The following is a 22,592-nucleotide window of genomic DNA, read 5'->3' as shown; positions in this document are numbered from 1 at the left end:
TCAACCCAGACTGTACATCCTATACACCAGACTCAAGCATCGACTGATGTGAAGAGCAGTCTGCTTACTTTGCTGATAAGGTCAACTGAATACATATGGGGCTACCTGGGAAAGAAGATTCCAGCACTGACCAGATAGTATTATCCATTCCACTGCACCTGACTGAGTTTGGACCCACCACACATGCCAAAGCTCAAGAAGCCCTAAAAAATACTCTAAGACACTATCTCCACATTCCACTGAAGGTACACAGCCGCCATTCATCAATGTGGTAGAAAGCCTCAGGATACTTTCTGACCCCTCAGTAAGCTTGAATGAAGAGGAAACATCAGTTTCTAAAAAATGTCGTCTTTCACCTCCAACTCACTAGGAAACTTCATCCCTTCTTCCCGGGTCACATAATCTGGTCACAAGGGTCCATGCATTTGTCACATCTAGGCTAGATTACAGCTGAACGTGAAGCCTATGCACAAACTTTAGATGTTCCAGAAAGCATCTGCTAACCTTCCCCATGGCTTAGGCCACTGTGAGCGTATCAGGTCCATGATCAAATCTCTCACCTGGCATTCAGTCATCTTCTGATGGTCAGCGGTATAAAATGCTGAGGTATATAAGATTCAAAAGGCATATGTTGACATTAGAAATACTGTGTTATCTTCCACTTTCACATAAAGAACCATTTTAGACAATCCTGCTAAACCAGGAATCACTGACTAACCCAGGAACATAGCAGTAGTCATCTATGCTTCCAGGCAAAATTGAAGGAGGGTTCTCAAAGAGCTCAATACAGTTATTCAATTTGAGAGTGATACTGGCAAGCAGGACCCAAGAGACCATCATCTAGACCTTCTCATAAGAATGTTGCGAGCCAAGCAACAGGGAGGATTCTAGAGGTAAAAGCTGCAGAGATGCATAGTCCACTAGGAAAAGAGCAAAAACTGCATCATTAATAATATTTAGGCTGTCAGTATGTTCCCTTAAGTATTTCGGGAAGAATCCAATTTATTTATCCCTAACACAAAGAAAATACCATTTCTAGACAGTTCCAGTTGAGCAAGATAGTACTGAAGAAATCTCCAGGATCTATCTGCTAATCCTTACAGTTTCTAAACAAGATTACAAGTGATAATAATTTGTTCATGGGAACAGTCTGGCAGTTATTCTGTTACAAGCCTGATGTGTTTGTACACATGAAAAAAATTAAATATTACATTCTTTATTTTAAAGAAAAATCTTAAACTCCACAGTGCAGCTTTTCAAAATCCATACATTTTTCTACCATAACAATGTTAGTAAAAATATTTTTTTTTAAAGTTGATCTACTGCAGAGGCAGAATGCAAAACAAAAATGAAGATATTCAATTTTAATAATTATGAATATAATGAGAAAATACAGAATCAATTACATTTATAATTAAATGGAAAAAGTTACATAAGATCCAGCTAAGCATATGTCAATGATATGCATCTATTATTGCTGCCAGATCTCTCATTTTTAAAAATAAAATTTTGCAATGTTAATTTGGTCATCTTTCATATATCTTAATGCTTAGCCTCTGTTTTTATTTTAACTTCCATCACATGGCTATGAGAAAATTATAGCTTCAACTAATGATAGAATCAAACCATTGCTCCCTCCCCCCCACCAAAAAAAAAAAAATCAAGAAACAAAAAAATAAAAAGCACAACTTTCAGTTTGCTCCATAAGCATCAAAGAGAGGTGAAGGACTCTTTTCCTTAAATGTAAAAGCATTTTGGTATATTGTTAATAAAACATTGTGCTCTCCCATAACATTATGACATTCCCCCCTCCCCCATTTTCTGCACCAAATTTCCCTTTGAAAGTTAAACTTAGTCATATTTTATGTCTATTAAAATCTCTATCTGAACTGTATAATGTGTATATTACACACACACTCCCCCATCCAAGGGGGTGAACACTACTCAATGATATATTTGACAGCACGTTAAAATTCGTTTGTGAAACCTGTTTTTTATGTGCAGTGTAAAATTCACTTTGGAACATTAAACCATTTCACAAAGAGACAGACATTTAAATAACTTATAGCATTAGTAAATCTAGTGTTCCTGGTAGATATAAAAACAGTATTTAAAACATCACTTTAGATTAAAAACAGCAGCCAGAAGAATCCATATGTCTTCAAACCATATGAAATTTCAGTAAAAAGGCTATGCTAGCAGGCCATCTAGTGACCACTTTAGGTTGATAAAGTTGCACTGAACATCCCTCAGTGCTTATAAGCATTTCCCTTTTTTTTTTTTTGGGGTACATTTATATAATTACATGCCAAACCAATACAAAAATAAAAACTAGGCATTTCAAGAGAATACATATTGTATTTAAAAAGCTATTTATTAAGCATATCAGATAGTAGCGGAAAACATACACTATTAGAGGAAGGAACAGTCAGTCTTCAGTTAAGTTACACCAATAGATAGTCACTTGTAACACCAGTCATTCAACTAACATGGAGTTAAGCCCACAAAAAACAGATATTAAAAATGAAGTAGTACAGACACTTGCTGTACTGCAATTACCATTAAAGTTCTGATACTTTCAGCTTAGAATACCATTTGCTGCAGTAGTCCAAGTACAGTCTCATAGACAAGGTCAGAGCTGCAGTGAAACAACTGTCAAGATCTTGATGGTGACCACTGTATATTCATATTAGTCACAAGTATTTTACAGTATTAAAAAGACATCAGTGTTCATTGGGAATTTTAAATGTTTTGGTGACCGACGGGTAGCAAATTGGGTACATGACACTGATGATATTTTCTGCTTTAAATAGCCTTGGTGAAAACAAGTGCACTTAAGAGCCCGCTCCAATTATGGATCAACATTTTAAATACACTTTGTTTTTTCATGTGAAAATAATATTTAGACAAACAGTAAACATATTTTAGGCCAAAGCTGCAAACGTAGTTAAAACCACAATACATGCATATGTATGTATATTTTATGCATGCACAAATGGTTTTAAAGATGTAATTATTTGTTTAAATACACTGTGGGTTCAAATTAGGCACCTATGTTTTCAAAGTTACCCCATATTCTGTAAAACAAAGCAACTTAAGAGGAAGCGGCGCAGAGGGGAAGTTTCACTCCTACACCTTTTCTTTATTAGCAAATCAGTCCTCCCCGATCCTTGTTTCTAGAAGTTATAGACAACATGACATACATTGAGAGAATGTAGCATTGGATAAAATAGAAACCACAGCAGAACCTCATTAATGACTGGGAGATTCAGTGCAAGTTTGTAAATCAGCAAATTAACTAACTCAAACCAATTATACTTGTATTTTATTCATTTGATCAGCTACAGTTTTGTTTTATTTTTATACCAAATGGCATACCCCATCAACGCACTGAGGTATATTTCGTAAAGATAAAGAAAACTTATGCAACTTAAATACCATATCTGCTGTTCAATTCTGCAAAGAGATATGGGAAGAGATCCACTTTGTGTGTTGACTATATGATGTGAAGATTAGTGAAGTTTAATGTATATAGAAATTCTTCATCATAATTAATATTACGAGCATTTTTTATGATGCAGGCTTTTCTCTGCCCACAGTGGTGTGGAACGTATTTACAATGTGTTGTGTGTTCAAATCTTCAATTTAGAAGTATAAAAGTAATCATATTTTAGGAATTAGATAGAAGTCTCTTTAAACCAATTCACCTCATTTGTGTCAAAATATAGCTGTCACTCTTATGATGCAAAACAATGTATTTCATTAAGACCATTATGTTAAGTCATTCTCTCCCCCTCTTACTACTGAAATTGACTGCCAATCTTATTCTTACACACTTACAAATCTCCTCAAGGTAACATCAACAATGAACTTTTCTCCATTAACTTATCTTTTGATATCCCAGAGTATGCAGTGCTGGCACACACTGAAGATTTAGAAACAAGCTGCTCAGTAGATTTCTTCCTGTGCATTACATTTTATCCGGTAAGTCCTTCCCACACCGTGAGAAATCTATAACTCAGTTAAGTTACCTTATACTCAGCACTTTTTCTTATGACTTCAAAGAAGTCCCACCCAATCATCCTCTGTGATAGACAGTTAGCTAAGAAAAGGTCTCAAGGATTCAATGGGGGACTGCCTAGGAATACAATTGGCTACTGGGGACATTTCGGGGAGAGCATGAGACAGGAAAGAAGGTTTTATGTAAAATAATTATTCAAAATTTACTAAAAGATGGGTATAATCAATTGTGTGTCAAATGCACTCTATTGCTTCCCTAATTTATATTAAAATGATGAAAATGCAGTGGATTCAAGATTACATACGCCATGCTTTATGTTGATATTGAAAATATTAGGCTCCTATGCTTGAAATGGCCTAAGTTTCTTAATAAAAGAATATTGAAAGATGTATGTGGGCCTGTAATAATTCAATTTTATGACACAGGGGGACCTCCAGAGTGCCCTTTACTCTTATTTTTGAATATCAAGGTATAGACATTAGATCACTAGCTCCAGAACATTCTGTGCTTCACACAACAGATTCTATTTCTGTTCCACTAAACAGACAGGTACAAATCAAAAATATAGCACAGATAATACAGAATTTCTGTATATGTTTGTGCATATTTACAACTGTGTATTTTCCAGGAGCCATGTGAGAAACAGAGAGCCTTATCCTTCAGTTCCAGCAAAGTATTCCTACAGACCTCACTAAGGGCTTTCTGCACATAAGGACTGGCTTTCAGGTTCCTATTGTCTTTATAAAGAAAGCCCTCCTGGGCGATGCCCACTCATGACAACGTAATATCTTGTATTGAACCAACTTGTGTTGGTGGAAGGTACACGCCTTCAAGCTACAAAAAGCTCCTCTTCAGTAGGTCCAATAAAAGATATTACCTCACCTACCTAGTCTCTCTCTCATCCTAGGACTACATGATTACAACAATGTTGCAAACAACTATGCTTCACTGGTTTAACACATACTGGCCAGTAAATTTTGCACCAGCCAGTAGAATAAGTTCTATTTGTTAATATCTCTTTGGGGCTCCATGAGAGCAATAATCATTTCAACCAAGAATTCATTAAAAACCTGTCTGGTCCCAGATGGAGGATGGTCTTCCAACAGCAGACTTCTAATAAGACAGAGACATCCAAACATCCAACACACGAATAGCAGCCACAGGGCCCTTTGTCTACTGTTTCCAGATGCAATGAGATCTATCAGTTCACCAAACTGACTTTAAGATAAGATATATATCTGGGTGTAGCAGCAACCCTGCTAATCTGGCTTCTTGGTGTTCATATCCCCCATAGTTCGTAGTGCGCAGAGACAGGAAAGTTTGTTCTGCCCAGAACTGAAGAATCCCCTTCATAATAGCAGTGCGGAAAACTCTTTCAGACACACCGACTATCGCAGTCAGAACAAGTCTGTTATCCATGGAAGGAGCAGTGCTCAGAGACCTCAATTAATCATTGTGTTCCAGCGGGTGGCTGCTGGGCTGAACTGGGTAGATTCCTTCAAAAAATCTGCTTCTTTGCATTCACCAGTTGTGGGAAAGAAGACTGTGCAACTGGGCACCCATCTGCCAATGGGTGAGACAGGGTAATATGGATGTAGAGTGGGTAGGAAAAGAATACAGAGTTACTGGACAGGTACATGTAATGGGTTTTTGATCCCTAAGGGTCTGGGGCCCAACCAGCCCTGTTCTGAGCCAGAGACCTATTAAGAACAGGTGTTGGGTCTGGTAGAGGGATTATCAGCTCCAGCTGGGATGGGGGGGGGTAGGTGATTATAGGAATCAGGTGCATATCAGGCAAAGACTGAAATTGCTCAGTTTCATGAGCAGGGGCTCCAGGAGGCAGATTAACCCCTGTGACAGGAAGACCGGGGAAGACAGGGAAGCTCTGGCAAAAGGGAAGGTAGCTGTTTGACTTTGCTGAACTGTTTTATTTTGCAATTTGCTGAAAGTTATCAATGCAATGAATAAAGGGTGCCCTGAAGAAAAGGCCTGAACAGACTGGGCATAGTGTTTAACCCTAGGCTCCCTATACAATGAACGGGTACAGACAGGCACCTAAGAATGGGAACCACAAAAACCAGCGCACTAGGCAGGGAGATACCTAAAGTAGCCTGTAGTAGATGCCAAGGAAAGGGGTGTGTCCTAAGTTCTGCCCTTAGGCACCTGAGTTAGGCACCTGAGTCCAAGTTGTAGGTAGGTGCCTCCCTCTGCTTGGGATCCATAGCTTCTCTTCTGGAGTTAGGCACCTAAGCAGTTTTTTTTGCAAGAAATGCCAGAGGAGGTGGTGGTGGTGCCTCCCTTATTACTTAGAGCACTCACTCAGAAGGTGAGACGCCCAAGTTCAGTGCCTCTCTCGGCTGTAATGAGAGAGGGTTTGAACAGGTGTCTCCCACTTCTCAGGACAGTGTGAATGCGAGATGACAGCCTGGTGGTTAGGACGCTCTCCTGAGAGGTGAGGTCCAGTTGTCCTGCTCCAAATGGCTAATTAACTAACCAACGTAGAACAGCTTTAACAGGGGAGAGCAAGAGACCCACAGCAGAATACCCCATAGCTCAGTTTTAGGGCACTCTCCCGAATGGTGGGAGACTCAAGTTCAAACACTCCCTCCCCATCAAGCAGTGGGGAGACTTGAGACACAGGGAACACACATAAGATCAAACAGTAAATGATCTAAGTTGTGAGAAGGAAGAGGCGGTCATCCAGCTGCAAAACAGAATTGGCTGAGGACAGAAAAAATGGGAATGCTTTAAAGATAAGCCTTCATTATGAATTTTAGATGTTTCAGTGTCCTACTCTGCTTGTCCCTGGTTCTGAGCCTAGAAATAGGATGGGAAGCAGATCACAATGCTCCAATCTGAAGTAAATGACGGATGCCTTCATTTGTGTTGTGGCCTTCTGGTTGGTTGTTGAGACTAGGACTAGGACAACACTGCTCCTGAAGTTCTTTCACAGCTCTGCAGCGTACCACTCAAAACAGCGTCCAGGGACCTCAGATGACCAAAGCTATAGGTAGTCCTTTTTCTCCCAAAAACGGAGAGAGCCGGCACTAAGTGAGGGTCTAACTCCAGCTAGGGTGAGTTAAAAGATCTGTAGATAGCGCGGAGGCAAAAGAGAGCAACTTCTGACCCTGATCTAGCAACTTGATCTAGCAACCACGTGCAGAGGTACTTTCTCCTGTTGTACTTCAGACTACTTCAAAAAATCTCTTTCTAGAACTGGCAGGGGTCAGGATTTTAAGCAGACTTTTCTAATGACTGAATAACCTCAGCTCTCCATAAAGTTTCCTATTGCATGGCACCAAGATAACTCAGAACTGATTGTCTGAGCACCTGACTTCACAGACCAAAGCTCCATACATCTGCCTAAAATAGATCTGAATCCCATTCCCTACAACCAGCAAGACAGAAGCCCTTTGACTACATGACTTTTAGGCTGAGAGAGAGAGAGAGAGACCATACTTGCAATACAGTCCGCCCATGTTCACGCTGCTTGTGAAACCATGTTGAGGCACATATTGTCAGAGGACAGTTATTAATTTTTTTCGTTAAACTGATGCCACCTGCGATTTTATGCTTAAATGAAAGGACTGAAAGAATGCCTGCCTGGACTTAGCTGTCTTCAAAGGGGCTGTATAATGAGAATGTAAAAATCTCCCCCCACCCCGACAGAAGATATCAAGTCCCTGACCACCATGGAAAATAGCCACATTTATCTTTATTACAGATACCAGGTTAAGTTTTGACTGCACACACAGGAATTTTCTGGCCTTATACAATGGAGAAAAGAAATGGTGGGCAGAAAGGAAAGGGGAGTTAAGGGGACAATCTCTTCAAGAACCGAATGTAGCCCTGGACAAAGCCATGGATATATTGACCTGAAATGTTAGTTTGAAAATTGGAAATGAAGTTTGGAATGGTCCTCAATAATGCTCTGCAATAAGGTCTTGCTAAGCCATTGGCTGCTGCAGAGACAGATAAAATCGTAGGTTATTTCAGAAAGTGGGACATTCTCCTGTTGCCAGTAACTGACAGGTTCTGCCCCCACGCTGCAGTACCATTGTAATGAATCTGTGGACCTCAGCATGAAGGAAAATAGCTTCCAACCCACCTTAATATTGGTCTATCACAAAACAATACTTTATTTTATCATGTTAAACCATTTCTTCTTCCAAATAAATCCAGCAGCAGGGTGGACACTGATCTATTATCCCTACATGAATGCTCCAGGGTGACTTTCTATGGCTTATGTGTGACTACTGTTCCACATCAAGTTAACAGAACACATTGTTCAGTATTTCAGCAACATCACAGGCTAAACACAGTGACACAAGGCAATTGTTTTTGTACTACAACTTAAACATGCTGTTCTATCCTGTAATCATCAGCCTTTTCCTGTATTTTTTTACCCCACACTGTGCATTCACAGTGACAGACTGGGACACTCCAAAATAAATATTAATATGAGTCAATACTGTTAAATAGTCTGTTTAGTTGTTTCACATTTGTATTTATGCTATAGAAGTCAGTGCAGTGCACATTCATACGTTATGTTTGTTGCAGTTTATTTGAGCAATTTTTAAAATGCATCTCTTTGGATCTTTACCTTAAGAGGTATAATAGCTCTACTAACTCCTTTTGTGTAAAGTTATAACATGCTGTACAGCATTAATAATTGCTTTGAATAAAAGCATCAGCTAAATGATGTGGTGGGTGGTGGTGATGATGATTAATACATAAATAAATAATAATAATAGCAACATTTTGCACAGTTAGAATGTTGGATGGTTCTGTTCCATGTTTAATATGTTCAAAATCTAAAGAAGTTACTTACGGTAAATGAGATGTTTTTCAATTGAATTAAAAAAAAAAGATGGTTTCTAAAACAAGTTGATTTCATCCACACTTTGCGATTCCCATTGTAAAAATCAACCACTTATAAGAATTGAATCATCTGGGATGTATGATTCTTCTAAAAGGAGTGCACTGTATGAGAACAGAACCAACACTAATTTGAACTCTAAGAGTTCACCCAGAGGTTTCCTTGGCCTTTGTTTCAATTTCAATATTAACCCCCCCGTCAACTATTTCTTAATACCATTATATTACCGTCTAACTAAAAATAAATGAAATTACATATTCTTTAATCAAAATTAACCCCTGGAAAGTCACACATAGTTGTCATTTATTTTACTGAAAGAGGTGGTCACTGCCCAGAGCATAGCCTAATATCATCCTTTCCCAGCAGAAGACTCAGTGACACCATTGCAATTTAAACTTGTATTTTATACATTTTATATACCTGCAGATTAGTGGTTATTGCTCATAGGATGGGCAGTGTATGTCCTGCATGGTATTGCTGACCCAGAGGAGGTGAAACTATGATCAATAAGAAATTTGAGGGAGACCAAGAACCCTAATGACAAATAGCTTCTTCTTAGAAATACCAGTGAGAAACTGGCTGATGAGCAGCAATGAGGTTCTAGGCACCACAGCTTGTGTAAATTATAAGAAAGTAACTACACCTCTACCTCGATATAACACGGTCCTTGGGAGCCAAAAAAAAAATCTTATTGCATTATAGGTGAAACCGCGTAATATCAAACTTGCTTTGATCCACCAGAGTGCACAGCCCCACCCCACCCCGGAGCGCTGCTTTACCACGTTATATCCGAATTCGTGTTATATCGGGTCGCATTATATCGAGGTAGAGGTGTATCATCAAAACTAGAGAAAAATACAGAAAAGCATAGAAGACAAGACTATTTTGCCAAAAGACAAAAAAAAGCCAGAAGATATAGGTCCAAATTCTGCTCTGTTACAACTCTACAAATCAGGAGCCAATCCAGTAAATTTAATGAAGTTACTCTAATTTTACAGTAATATGATAAAACCAAATTTAGATTACAGGAGATGCAAAGCCATTTTTTAAATGATCTCAAGGATGTTGCTAGAGACAGAAGCTTTTCCTCTTGTTTGCTGAATAAACAACCATAAATGCATGTCTTTCAGACACAGAAGCTATATTTCTATAAAACACTATTTCAGGCTACGCAAAACCAGAGCTCATTTCAAGTGTGTGACAGCACTTTATCAATGCTGAATATAAGAAGAGAGAAATTCTTCCTACTTATTGCCAATACAAAGTAAGCAATCTGTTGGTATATATACTGACTTACACATTTGTGTTTAAAGGAGACCCCCCGACGCAAGTATCTTGCTGAGCTTTTGACACTCAAGTGGATTGGAGGGTATGGGGCTTTGAGTTCTGAAGGCTCTTGTGATTCAGACTCTGCCCATATCTTGGTTTCCTTAGTTCTCAGTTATTGTAATATCCTGAACCACACAGCTACCATAAGTTTGTGGGTTTTTTTGGTTTTGTTTTGTTGTGGGGTTTTTTTTGAGGGGGGGGGAAGGGTTGTTTTTTTTAAATAAAGGCTAATACCTCTTTTGTTTGTCAAGGCTTTTGGCATACTGCTGAAATTGTGCTCGGATCTTATTTGATTGATTTTGTCTTAATAGCTGTTCTTTGTTGTGAAATGTATAAAACACTACAGGGGACAGTGTTTCAAACACAATGTGTTTTTTAAGACTGACAGAATCTAGGATGTCACATCCTGGAAAGTGTGCCAGCTAGGAGAATTTCCTCAGAACAGATTATGGGACCATGTGTAACTAAGCAAATGAAGGGAATGGAAAATAATTAGCCCTAAACAATAAACAAAAGAAAAATACCTAGCAACAATATCGCTGGTAAAATTAAGCACCCTTCAGGTATGTCTACACTGCAATTAAAAACCTGCAGCTAGCCCATGGTAGCTGACTCAGGCTCAGTGACTATTTAATTGTGGTGTACACGTTTGGACTCTGGCTGGAGCCTGGGCTCTAGGACACAGATCTTGGATGGAAGCCTGAGCCGGAACATCTAAACCACAATTAAATAGCCCCTTAGCCTGAGCCCTACAAGCCTGAGTCAGCTGGCACAGGCCAGCCACAGGTGTCTAATTGCCGTGTAGACATACCCTTAGAGAACAATTCATTATTTCTAGCTGTTCACATCACACACAGGCCAGTTCCCCTCCTGGTTTAACAATGAGAACATTAGTCTCTCAGGCACAGACAAGGAAGTTTGAGCGTTATCTATTCTGCTGTAATATAGGTTTCACAATCAGTAAAAAGCATATTGGTAAAGGGAGAGCATATTTATACGCTAGTTTGTCATTCAGGTTTCTTAATTTTAATATGTGGGGCAGCGGTGAGAAGGTTCTTTCTTTATAGGGTGCTTGAGGTTTTTCAGCCACCAAACCAACTATAACCAAAAGAAACTCAAATTCCTACATTTCATCTGTGTCCTAAGTCCTTTCTTTCCCTCTTCTCTTCTGATTTCCAGTAAGGTTTCTTCAAAACCCCCTTTGATTTCTCACTTCTCTCCCGTACTTCCTTATTCTCTAGTCTCCCTCACACCTTTTCTCCCAGGAGCCCCTGGAGATGTATTTTGTATCTTCTTCCCCCTCTACATGCACACAGTCCCATTTCAGAGTCAATTTCTCATCAACTCTCCTTCCCAAATCCCACTGATGCTATTTCTTCAGCTATATCACCAAAGAGCATATGAACCAAACCCAGCAAGAACTAACATCTTCTGCTATTTCACTACTACCTTCCATCTTTTTATATATCTCCACAATTCAACTCTTAGTCTGAAACTCCCCACCGAAACTCATCTTCTCCTTCTACTATTTGTGGCTCTCCATGCCCCCTAGTGGAGGACTGTACCTGTACAGTAACTCCTTGCTTAACACTAGTTATGTTCCTGAAAAATGAGACTTTAAGCAAAATGATGTTAAGTGAATCCAATTTTCCCATAAGAATTCATGTAAAGGAGGGGTTAGGTTCCAGGGAATTTTTTTTCGCTATACAAAAGGGGGGGGTGTGTACACACACACACACACACACCCCATACACACACACACACCCCATACACACACACACACCATATACATATACGCGTGTGTGTATATATATATATGTGTGTGTGTGACACACAGTATAAGTTTTAAACAAACAATTTAATACTAAACACTGCAATGATGATTGTGAAGCTTGGTTGAGGTGGTGGAGTCAAGAGAATTATGTATGCATTTAGCACAGATTTCAGGAAGACATCAAAGTTGCTTGTTTCCATTCAAAAAATTGATCATCTGAAATTCAAGAAATACTAACATTTGCATAAGGATTGCTCCATAGCTATTTTAAACAAAATCAAATTTTTTAATCCTTCTTCCCTCTGCTGCTTTTCCTCTGCTAGTCTTAACGGATTGCTAAAGAAGAAAATCCACATGCTTATTATAGGTAAAATACTATTCCTAATAGATTCTTAAAGCATACATAATTCACTTGAGACTAAGGCTATGTCTACACTACAAATTACTTTGATATAACTTACATCACTCATGGGTGTGAAAAATCCACACCCCTGAGTGACGTACATTATACTGACCTAAGCACTGGTGTAGACAGCGCTATGTGAATGGGAGAAGCTCCTCTGCCAACATAGCTACCACCTCTGGTGGAGGCAGGAGTTAAGCCGATGGGAGAGTTCTGTCCCATCAGCTTAGAGGGTCTTCACCAGAAGCACTACTGCTGCGCCACTATAAATGATGTAGTGTAGACGGTCTCCGGCACAGCAACACTCACCTCCCTTATGGATTCACTCTCTTTGTCCTTCAGGGGAGAAATGGCAAGAACATCTCCCACGCCCTTCCCTAAATAGTTATTCACTCTCACTCTTCTTAGTAAGTGCTAAAGTATGGCCTAAGCTAGGGGCAGGGTAAACCTGTTTAATTGAGACAAATGCCAAATCCTATTCAGCACAGCAGACCCAGTGCACTAAGCAAAGAACTGGAGGCTCATTACATGGGCTCACATGCTGCTAGTCTCTTGAATTATGAAGTTTTAGAACAAAGATGGCTTTTCCTACTAAGAAGTGCAAGAGATCCTGTGATCCCGTTATTACTAGCATCCTATATATGCAGGGCCGGCGGTCGCCTAGGGCGCCAGGATTCAGGGGGCGGCATTTTGTGCGCTCCCCATGGGGCGCATGGGAGCTTCCGGTTCGGCTCCCGTCGCGCCGCCGAAGAAGGACCTTCTGCCGACGTGCCACGGAAAACAGCGGCAGGCAATTGAGCAGCTCAATGACTGCCGCTGTGGCCTGCGGCATTTCGGTGGAGGGTCCTTCTTCGGCGGCACGATGGGAGTGGAACCGGAAGCTCCCGCGCACCCTGTGGGGAGGGCACAAAATACCGTCCCCCGAATTCTGCCTAGGGCGCCAGAAACTCTGGCACCGCTCCTGTATAACATCATGTAAGTAACATTTCCCTGTATGAGAATATTCAGAGCATGATGGCCTATGGTTAGGGTGCCACCCTGACACTCTGAGGACCTAGGTTTAATTCCTTGCTCTGCCAGTCACTTGGAGATCTGACACAGAGACTCTGTAAAAATACAGATAATAGTACTGCCCCTACCTTACAGAGGTGCTGCAAGGATAAATACATTAAACACTGTGAGGGGCTCAAGTGCTACAGTGACAGGGGTTATGTGACATACTGGGGTAAAATTCAGACCAGTGAGGGGCTATGTCACCCTTGCTCTGTCACCGTGGGTGCCTTAGAATGGCTTGCTGAAGTAGCTCCCACCTTGGTCAATCAAACACAGCAAGTCACATAGTGTGAGTGTGAGTGTGTGAGTAAAGTAACTGCAGCCTGCCAGTTACACTCTGGCTCTCATCATCCTTGGTTATACTGCAGGGTAACCACATCACATCCTCAGTCCCAGATTCCCCTCCCCCGAAATGCATGTCTCTTGGACTGTTCAAATGTATTAAGTCAATTATTCTTTTAAGGGAATAATGTACGAGCTTATTATCTTAAATAGTTACCCAGACACTCAACTTAAACACACTGGAATAGATAAAACAAGTACATTAACTACAAAGACAGAGATTTTAAGTGAGTACAAGTAATGAGGCATAAAAGTCAGAAATGGTTACACGAAACATCAAGATAAAACGCTTACTGGTGCCTAACAAAGTATATTAGATTGGTGAGAAATTTTGCTTCAAACGCTTCCAGCAAGATTAGTTACCAAATTCTTCAGGTCAGGACCCACACCCCCTCCCAGCCTCTCCAGAATCCAATGGCTGTTTTCCTCTGTCTTCTTAGGTGCCATGCCAGAGGCAGATCGGGGGCGGGGGGATCCCTTGTGGCATTTGCCCCTGTTCCCCTTTTACAAGCTTTTCCAGTTAGAAACTAGGAGACTGCCCAGCTTCAGGAGGAAAAAATCTCTATGCTGTTTCTGTGCTAAGATGCAAGTCTTTGTCCTTGCTCCCCTTGTTTTGTAAATAATGGCACAGCTGGCTGGGGCATCAACTTGCCCTTTGTCTTTGAGAAACTGGTTTAACCACTCCCCAGACTTAACTGGGAGATATTCTTCAGCCATGATTTCAGTTTATGTTCATAACTATATATAATGTTGCTATATGCACCTTACCATGATATTACTGATGAACAAGTTGTGAGGCATCAGAGCGCCTCACTTTTTGCGTCTCTCAGCTTGGACAATGAAAATGGATTAAGTTTCATTTTTGTTTACAGTGCATTTCCATTTTCATGTTTTTACTGCTACAACGTTTGTTTTTAAGACTCTGCAGGGTGTTTTTAAAGACAAATCTTTACAGTGTGGTTTTTTTTTTTAATTGTGGAAAAAGTTTTTATTGCTCTTTAGTTTTATAAAACTTATTTTTAAAAGAATTCAAATTTGGAGATAAATTTAAATCAAAATTTAAATCAATATCAGAAGACACCACCATATCTCCTTACCCTTTCTTGAAGAAGTTCCACTACTTGTTGAATGCAATCATTCACGTCACAGGAATCAGTTTTCAGCACTAGTTCTGGTGCCTCAGGCTTTTCATACTCAGAGTCAATACCAGTAAAACCTGCATGACAGAAAACAGAACTGAAAATTCCTCCATACTTCAGACTGGTTCTTGTATTATTCGACTGTGGCTGCCCGGTTGTAGGCAGACACGCAGTATGGCAGAGTACGTAGTTTTAACTTCTTTGATGCTATTTTGTATGGTGACTGAATTTTTTTTTTAAATGAGGCCCTTTATTATCACTGCCTGATCTTTCTAAATGCAACCTTCTACACTAAATAACAGAATATACCATGGATGAGGAAGAAGGACGCAAAAGGACAATGTGCAACAATCTTGAGTTACTAGTTAGACACCCTTTTGCCTGTCCTTATTGTAATTGCTTTGATATGGAATGCATTGTTAAATAATCTTTTTACATATTTTGCTTATCTGCACGCAAGACTGGTTAACAAGTTTTTGATTCAACAGGCAGAACTCTAAAGGGCAAAACATCACAGTGGTTTTTCTGGCACGTTGGTATGGCTAATAAAGCTGAAGTAGTTAAGTGAGCTAATAAAGCCGACTATACATGGCTATTACACTCCTAAAGACTATATTTACATCCCAAATCAAACACCATATAATTTTCTCTGCCATCTCTACTTAATATGCTACTCTGAAACAGAGGAGCTTTTAACCAATCATGCCTCTCATCCAGGGAGGCAATCCCATAATCACCGCCACGGAAATCCAGATATGCATTAAGCAGTCTTTGATTCGATAGCTTCATCTTCTCTAGAGAAAAAGATGGTGGATTCTCTGTAACTTGAAGTCTTTAAATCAAGATTTCAGTAACTCAGCAAGAGGTTATGGGTTTATTGCAGGTTTTGTAGCCTGCAACGTGCAGGTCAGACTAGACGATCATGATGGTCCCTTCTGCCCTTAAAGTCTATGAGATCAAGTAGCTGAAGCAGATACTATACAACACTGTTTTGCTTCCAAATACAGGCAGAATGACTATTGCTAACCACTACAAGTTGCAGGACTACTATCCAGCAAAAAGGCACTTCTACGAGGTTATCCTTAAACAAAATTGCTGACTGATTCCAATCCATTAGGATATGTTTTCCAGCTTTTTTAATTTTTTCTAGTGGGGCTTATTTGTGGTATTAAAATGCAACAGGGCATCAGCACACAACCATAGCTTCTTCAGCACCACAAAAATAAATTTGTAAAAGCGTTCTTCATGATGCAGCTTTACAGAAGGAAGGATTGTGAATGTACTTCTTTTCCATTACTTTTTGGGCAGGCCATTATGAGCATTACAGTAGCGTCTGCACGTGGAAACTAGATCAGGGCCCCACGGTGGTTGGCACTGTACAAACAGAGTGGAGAAACTGTTCTTGCTCCAAGGAGCCTACAATCTAAATAGAGAACACAGATAAAGGGTGAGAGGGGAAACAGTCGCAGAGAGACAAAGCAAGGTTACACAGCAGGCTTACAGCAGAGCAGGGAATAGAAATCAGGTTTTTTGAGTCCAAGCCCAGTGTCTATCCACTGGACCATAATGCACCTTAATGAAATGTGGCCTGGAGTGTGCCATTTATTTATTTGTCCATAAAGCCAATCATTACAACATCATCAAAGTTTAGCATGGAAAAGATGTGACTATACTTAGATTCACCTTTAATTTCTCCAGCCCGAGCTTTTTTGTAGAGTCCTTTGACATCTCTCTTTTCACAGACATGCAGTGGAGCATCCACAAATACTTCAAAAAAAGGCAAATTTGCACCTTCGTGAATCTGCCTGGCATTGCTTCGATCCTGAACGGGGAGGGTGGAAGGGGGAAAAGAAACAACATATTTTAAATAGAATTTTGAATCAGAAAAAAATAATTAAAGAAGAATATCTGAAGGACATTAGCTTATTTAAGATTGTGATCACAAAACAGGGGGAAGGGGGAAAACAGATATGTTCTTTTCATAAAGTACAAACTACATATGATTAGTTGGTCTGCTGCTTTCTGCATAGTAAAATTGACACCAAATTCAGAGGTAGTTTATACAGAACTGGATTTATATACCCAAGTCATATGTACAATGGGATATTCTATTTCCTACTCTCTCCCCCCCACACCCTCAAAAATATTAGGAGTTACCTCCCATTGAGAGTAATACATCTACCCCATCTCACTGAAGCCATGAAGGGATGTTGCTTACTGCCCATGAATCCTTCAACTCTTCTCAATCCCCCACCCCCCTTTTTTTTGGCTTTCCACTGACCACCAACTTTCCTTCTACACACATCAATCTGACTAGGCTTGTGCAGCCCCAAATACCACATACACATTTTACAAACATGGTCCTGCTCAGAGCATACTATTAGTCACAAAATTCCCAATCATCAGCCATCATTAACAAAGCAATTCATTGAAATATTAAATCTAGATTTCTTGATCCCTAAACAAATACACAATAGTGCATACCCAACAAGTGTATTTTTCTCATCTCTAGAACTTCTGGGCTGCTACAGTACCCTGAACTCTCCACCGCAACACCCTGAGAAATACTGAGGCAATTCTCACTTTGAAACTGTCACACTATAGACCTCATGCATAAACACTATTTTTAAAGATGCTCCCTGGTGTCCATTCACCAACTCTCTCTCCTTCATTCACTGAGTAGTAATCTCCACAGACGCAATGAAAAATTCTTAACAGTATAAAACGTACACACACATTTAGGCTGTATTTCCAAAAAAACACATCTAAATACACATGCAAAACTGCATACAACAACAACCGAACAAGTTGAACACAGTTACCCATTTTGCAAGCTCAACTGCATATTTTTCTTGCACAATTTAGGCACAATTTTGGGAAGTAAAGACCAAGCATATTCTCCACCTTCTTGGTATTTAAAAAGCAAGGAAATCCAGATGACTCTAAGCTGGACATGTGGAAAAAACCCTGAAATTGTGGTTTGTCTTTTCTTCTTTTCCCCCTTGTCCTAATACCAAATTTGTATCTCTCAGCTGTGACAATATTACACTGAAAGGCAGCTACCATTTTAAATTTAGTAGAAGCAGGGACTGCACTAATACTGAAAAAGTTTAACTTGTCTAGGAAATTCATGAAATGTCACCTACAGTTGTATCTCTAAGGCAACTCAAAGGAAATTCAAGCTTACATACTAAAATTTTAGCCTAGAGCTCAAAAATTTTCCATGAGTGACACTGATTTATATTTTGCATGTGTTTTCTCCAGTGAGACTGGTGATATGAACATATTCGTGGCACAGCAAAACTACTGCATCCTGTAGCACCATAAATATGTATCAGGGCAGTACGCTTACCTGCGTATAAGGAGAGATAAAACTAGCGATGCACACCAGACCAGCATCTGCAAACAACTTAGCAACCTCAGCAATACGTCGGACATTTTCTTCCCTGTCTTCCGGACTGAAGCCCAGATTCTTATTAAGGCCTTGGCGAATATTGTCACCATCCAATGTGTAGCATGGAATATCATGGCACACTAAATACTCCTCCAATGCCATGCTAACTGTGGTCTTTCCAGCCCCAGATAGCCCTAAACAAATCAAAAACAAAAAAAGTTAGACCAATTCACCGTTCAACATACATCACTTTAAGAAATGGGAGAAAAATTATGTTAAACTCCATCAGCTTCCTCTATTTATATTCAGTCACTCTCTCACACTCCCCTCAAATATTTTTAAGCAGATGAAGGAAAATTGAGCCAGAGAGGCTATATGAAAAGGAGCTCCACAGTCTACACTAAGAAGCTGCTTACTGCACTGTTACTTTCTCGTTCCAGACTTCGACTACCGGCTGGCAGGAGCCGGCGGACGGAACCCCAGACTGACAGCGAGCTGAACTGCCTGGGGTTCCGATTGCTGGCCCCGCTCAGCCCACTGCGGGGCCTGGATAGATGGAACCCTGGATAGATGGAACCCTGGGTCGACAGCTGCCGCCGGCCCGCTCAGCCCGCTGCCTGTCTGGGGTTCCATCTGCTGGCCCCTGTAATCGTTAAAATGTATTACTGGCACGCCAAACCTTAAATTACAGTGAATAAACGAAGACTCAGCACACCACTTCTGAAAGGTTGCCGACCCCGATCTATGGGATCCAACAAGAATTAGGTTTCCATTGTGCTGTCCAAAAAAGTAAAACAGAGGGAGGTCATCATCTGCAGAACCCTCTGACATCCTCTATACCAGTTTTAAAATCATGTATTGTTTTGTGCACAGAGATAGCCTTACACTTTTTTGCATCTCTTATAGACTTTTAGTAGGATTTTGAAAAGCGATGATGCACCTTAGGAGCACGTCCCATGGAGAGTCTTGTGATCCTAAGTCACTTGCCACTTTTGAAAATCCCATCCTTTTGTAGTGCAGCTTCAAGGTTTTTCTGAAACAGCCCTTCCAACTCTCTGCCTGGAGTCTAGACTGGCAATAAGGGGCCAATTTCATCCTGTGAATCCTGACAGAAATCAATTCTTTTACTTCTGGTTTTCCTCCAAGTCTGCTTACCTAGGTTCTTAGAATTTGCCATATTTATATTTGGAACCAGCAGTGAGACCTGAATCAATCCTGGTGGTGTATTTCTAGTCCTAAATCAGCAGAGCTATCAGTCCATGATCTTGAGGCACATGACTTCCCCTAATAGTCTTATTCTAGCATTCTGTTCCCATAGATCTTAATCCTCCTACTCTGTCCTTTATCCCACCTCTTCCTCAACAACAAAACTGAGGGACAAAGATTTCATTATTGAGGCAGCTTCCTGGAAAGGTGGCCACATAGGCAGCTAAGAATAAGTCCTTACTGCAACTGTCTGGAAAAGCTGTTCATGTCTAGAAAAGCTGTTACTGGGAGTCAGAGAAATGGTCTGCAAACTATAACAGTTTAAAACGAATTCTTGCCTGGTTTAGTGAGTGTGTGTTACGATGAAGTTGTACTACAACGATAATAAGTTATATTAAAAAAGTTATTTGACCAAGTTTTTGACTTGCATATTGTATTTAAACATAAAAAAACTTTCCCCTCTCCATTCCAATTTTTGTCAGAGGGACCAGCAATTAAAAACTTATCCTGGCTCATTTATATGACTAAAGCAGAATAACAATGTGACTTTCACACTTGCAAGATAATATCAAAAACATTAGACTAATCCAGATCATGTCTATGAAATACTTGGTGCTCTCGGCAGACATAACATGCAACTCCCCAATAGACAAAAAAGAAGTCTGAAGATTACCACTAAGGCTGATCAAGACTGGTGCATAGTGGTGTAGAGATGTGGAGAGCAAGGGCATCAACTTCTTATTACCCAAAGAGTGAACATGATATAACAGGCTGAATTCCAAATGTGCTGCTTGACTGGGCTCCTCGGTTGATGTTTTTTCTACCTTTGTCATTATCAAACCTTTCACACAAGCTTTATTTATGCTAGGGAAATTTCCCGTAACTACAGTTTGTTCCCCATAAAACTAACACGCCACATCTTGAGTCCACACCCAAGAGTGATGCAAACAAGTAGGGTAAATTACTGTTTTATTTATTTTTTTCAATTTAAACCTTTAAGAACTCCACATCAGAGTTCATTTAAAGCTCGAGGTAACATTGATATATAGATATATTTAAATAAATTAAATAAATAAAATAACCAACCACCACAGGAGTTAGGAAATGCAGTCATCCAAAGAAGCAGCACCTCTCCTTCCTCCCACAATTTCTTTTATCCCTGGTCATCTGACCAATACAGCTTAAAACCATGACAGCATTTTCCCACTAAACAGAAATTCCACTGGGTCAGCATTCAGCCAATGCCCATTCAAACAGATGGGCTTTGCATTGCACCTGGAACACCTACAGATTCAGGCTCTCTTGGCCCTGAGAGACGTGGGGGTGAGACTATACCAAAGAAAAAGGGCCCTGACAGACAATGCTTTGCCAGTAGCCTCCTCCCGCTCCGGGCACATCTACACTTGCAAAGTTACAGCACCAGCAGTTACAGCGCCGCTCAGAGAGCGCAAAAGGAAAAACACTGTTTTGTGTTCACACTGACAGCTGCCTGCGCAATAGCGTGCTCACACTTGCAGCGCTAGTTGGAGCGGTGCACTCTGGGCAGCTATCCCACAGAGCACCTCTTTCTCTTTTGCCGCTAAGACTTGGGGGAAGGCAGAAGGGGTTGCGGGGCATCCTGGGTTCTGTCCCAATGCCCCGTGATGCATTGCTTCACATCTCAGCAATCCCTGTGCTTCCGTCCACATTTGGCGCCATCTTTCTATGGTTTGTATACTGCACGCCCTGCCCTGCCTCTTTCGGGCCACAGGAATGGATCCCGAGCTGCTGACTAGTATGCTGCTCACACTGACCAACACGTCACGAATGGGGGTGGAGTTATTCCTTAAACTACACAGGCAAGAGGAGCGTGACATTGATCTCACCACGCATACTAGCTATGACACAAGATTACTTGTGGCATTTGTGGAGGTGCTGATCACAGTGGAACGCCACTTTTGGGCTCAGGAAACAAGCACAGAGTGGTGGGATCACATCGTGATGCATGTCTGAGATGAGCAGTGGCTGCAGAACTTTTGCATGAGGAAAGACACATTCATGGGACTATGTGATGAGCTTGCCCCAGCCCTGCAGCAAGTACATAAGAACGAGAAATGCGCTGCCGGTGGAGAAGTGTGTAGCAATTGCACTGTGGAAGCTGGCTACTCCAGACTGTTACCGATCGGTCACTAACCAATTTGGAGTGGGAAAGTCAACTGCTGGGAGTCATGTTGACAGAAGTGTGCAGGGCCATTAATCGCATCCTGCTCCGAAAGATCGTGACTCCGGGCAACGTGCGGGACATTGTGGATGGCTTTGCACAAATGGGCTTCCCTAAACGCAGAGGGGTGATCGATGGCATGCACATTCCAATTCTGGCACCAGACCACCTAGCCACTGAGTACATTAATCGCAAGGGGTATTTCTCAATGGTTCTCCAATTGCTTGTGGATCACCGTGGGCATTTCACAGACATGAACACAGGCTGGTCCAGAGAGGTGCATGACACACACATCTTTCGGAACACTGGCCTGCTCAAGAAGCTGCAAGCAAGGGCTTTCTTCCCTGACCAGAAGATCACTGTAGAGGAAGTCAAAATGTCTACTGTGACCCTGGGAGACACCCCCCTACCCTTAATGCCATGGCTCATGAAGCTGTACACAGGGCAACTTGACAGCAGCAAGGAGCAGTTCAACAACAAGCTAAGCAAGTGCAGAATGACTGTGGAGTGTGCATTTGGCCGTTTAAAAGCCCGCTGGCAATGCCTGTATGGGAAGCTGGACGTGGCCGATGACAATATTCCTATGCTTATAGCCGTGTGCTGTATGCTCCATAATATTTGTGAAGGGAAGGGTGAAAGCTTCACTCAGGGCTGGACCGCAGAGGCTCAGCGCCTGGAGGCTGAGTTTGAACAGCCAGAGACCAGGGCTATTAGAGGGGCACAGCGTGGGGCCATAAGGATCAGGGATGCTTTGGGGCAGCAATTTGAAGCTGAAAGCCTCTAATATTTGTTGCTATGCTCAGGACTGCAGTGCTTGTAATGCTAGGAGGTGATTGGATCACATGATGCAAG

General features: G+C 41.0%; 1 protein-coding gene across 3 annotated transcripts in view; it reads right to left on the bottom strand.

Annotated features, from left to right (window-relative positions):
• PAPSS1 (3'-phosphoadenosine 5'-phosphosulfate synthase 1) overlaps positions 1-22,592 on the bottom strand; it is an 84,789-nt gene that overhangs the window by 36,023 nt on the left and 26,174 nt on the right. For all 3 annotated transcript variants that reach the window (XM_039540682.1, XM_039540680.1, XM_039540681.1), the window contains 3 exons: positions 18,293-18,528; positions 16,624-16,762; positions 14,899-15,017 (listed from right to left, as the gene is read on the bottom strand). In XM_039540682.1, the coding sequence (XP_039396616.1) occupies positions 14,899-15,017; positions 16,624-16,762; positions 18,293-18,528 (494 nt within the window). The remainder of the gene's footprint in view (positions 1-14,898; positions 15,018-16,623; positions 16,763-18,292; positions 18,529-22,592) is intronic.

Source organism: Mauremys reevesii, linkage group 5 (assembly GCF_016161935.1).
Source record: "Mauremys reevesii isolate NIE-2019 linkage group 5, ASM1616193v1, whole genome shotgun sequence".
Lineage (NCBI taxonomy): Eukaryota > Metazoa > Chordata > Testudines > Geoemydidae > Mauremys > Mauremys reevesii.
This window is presented reverse-complemented; position numbering and strand designations above follow the sequence as displayed.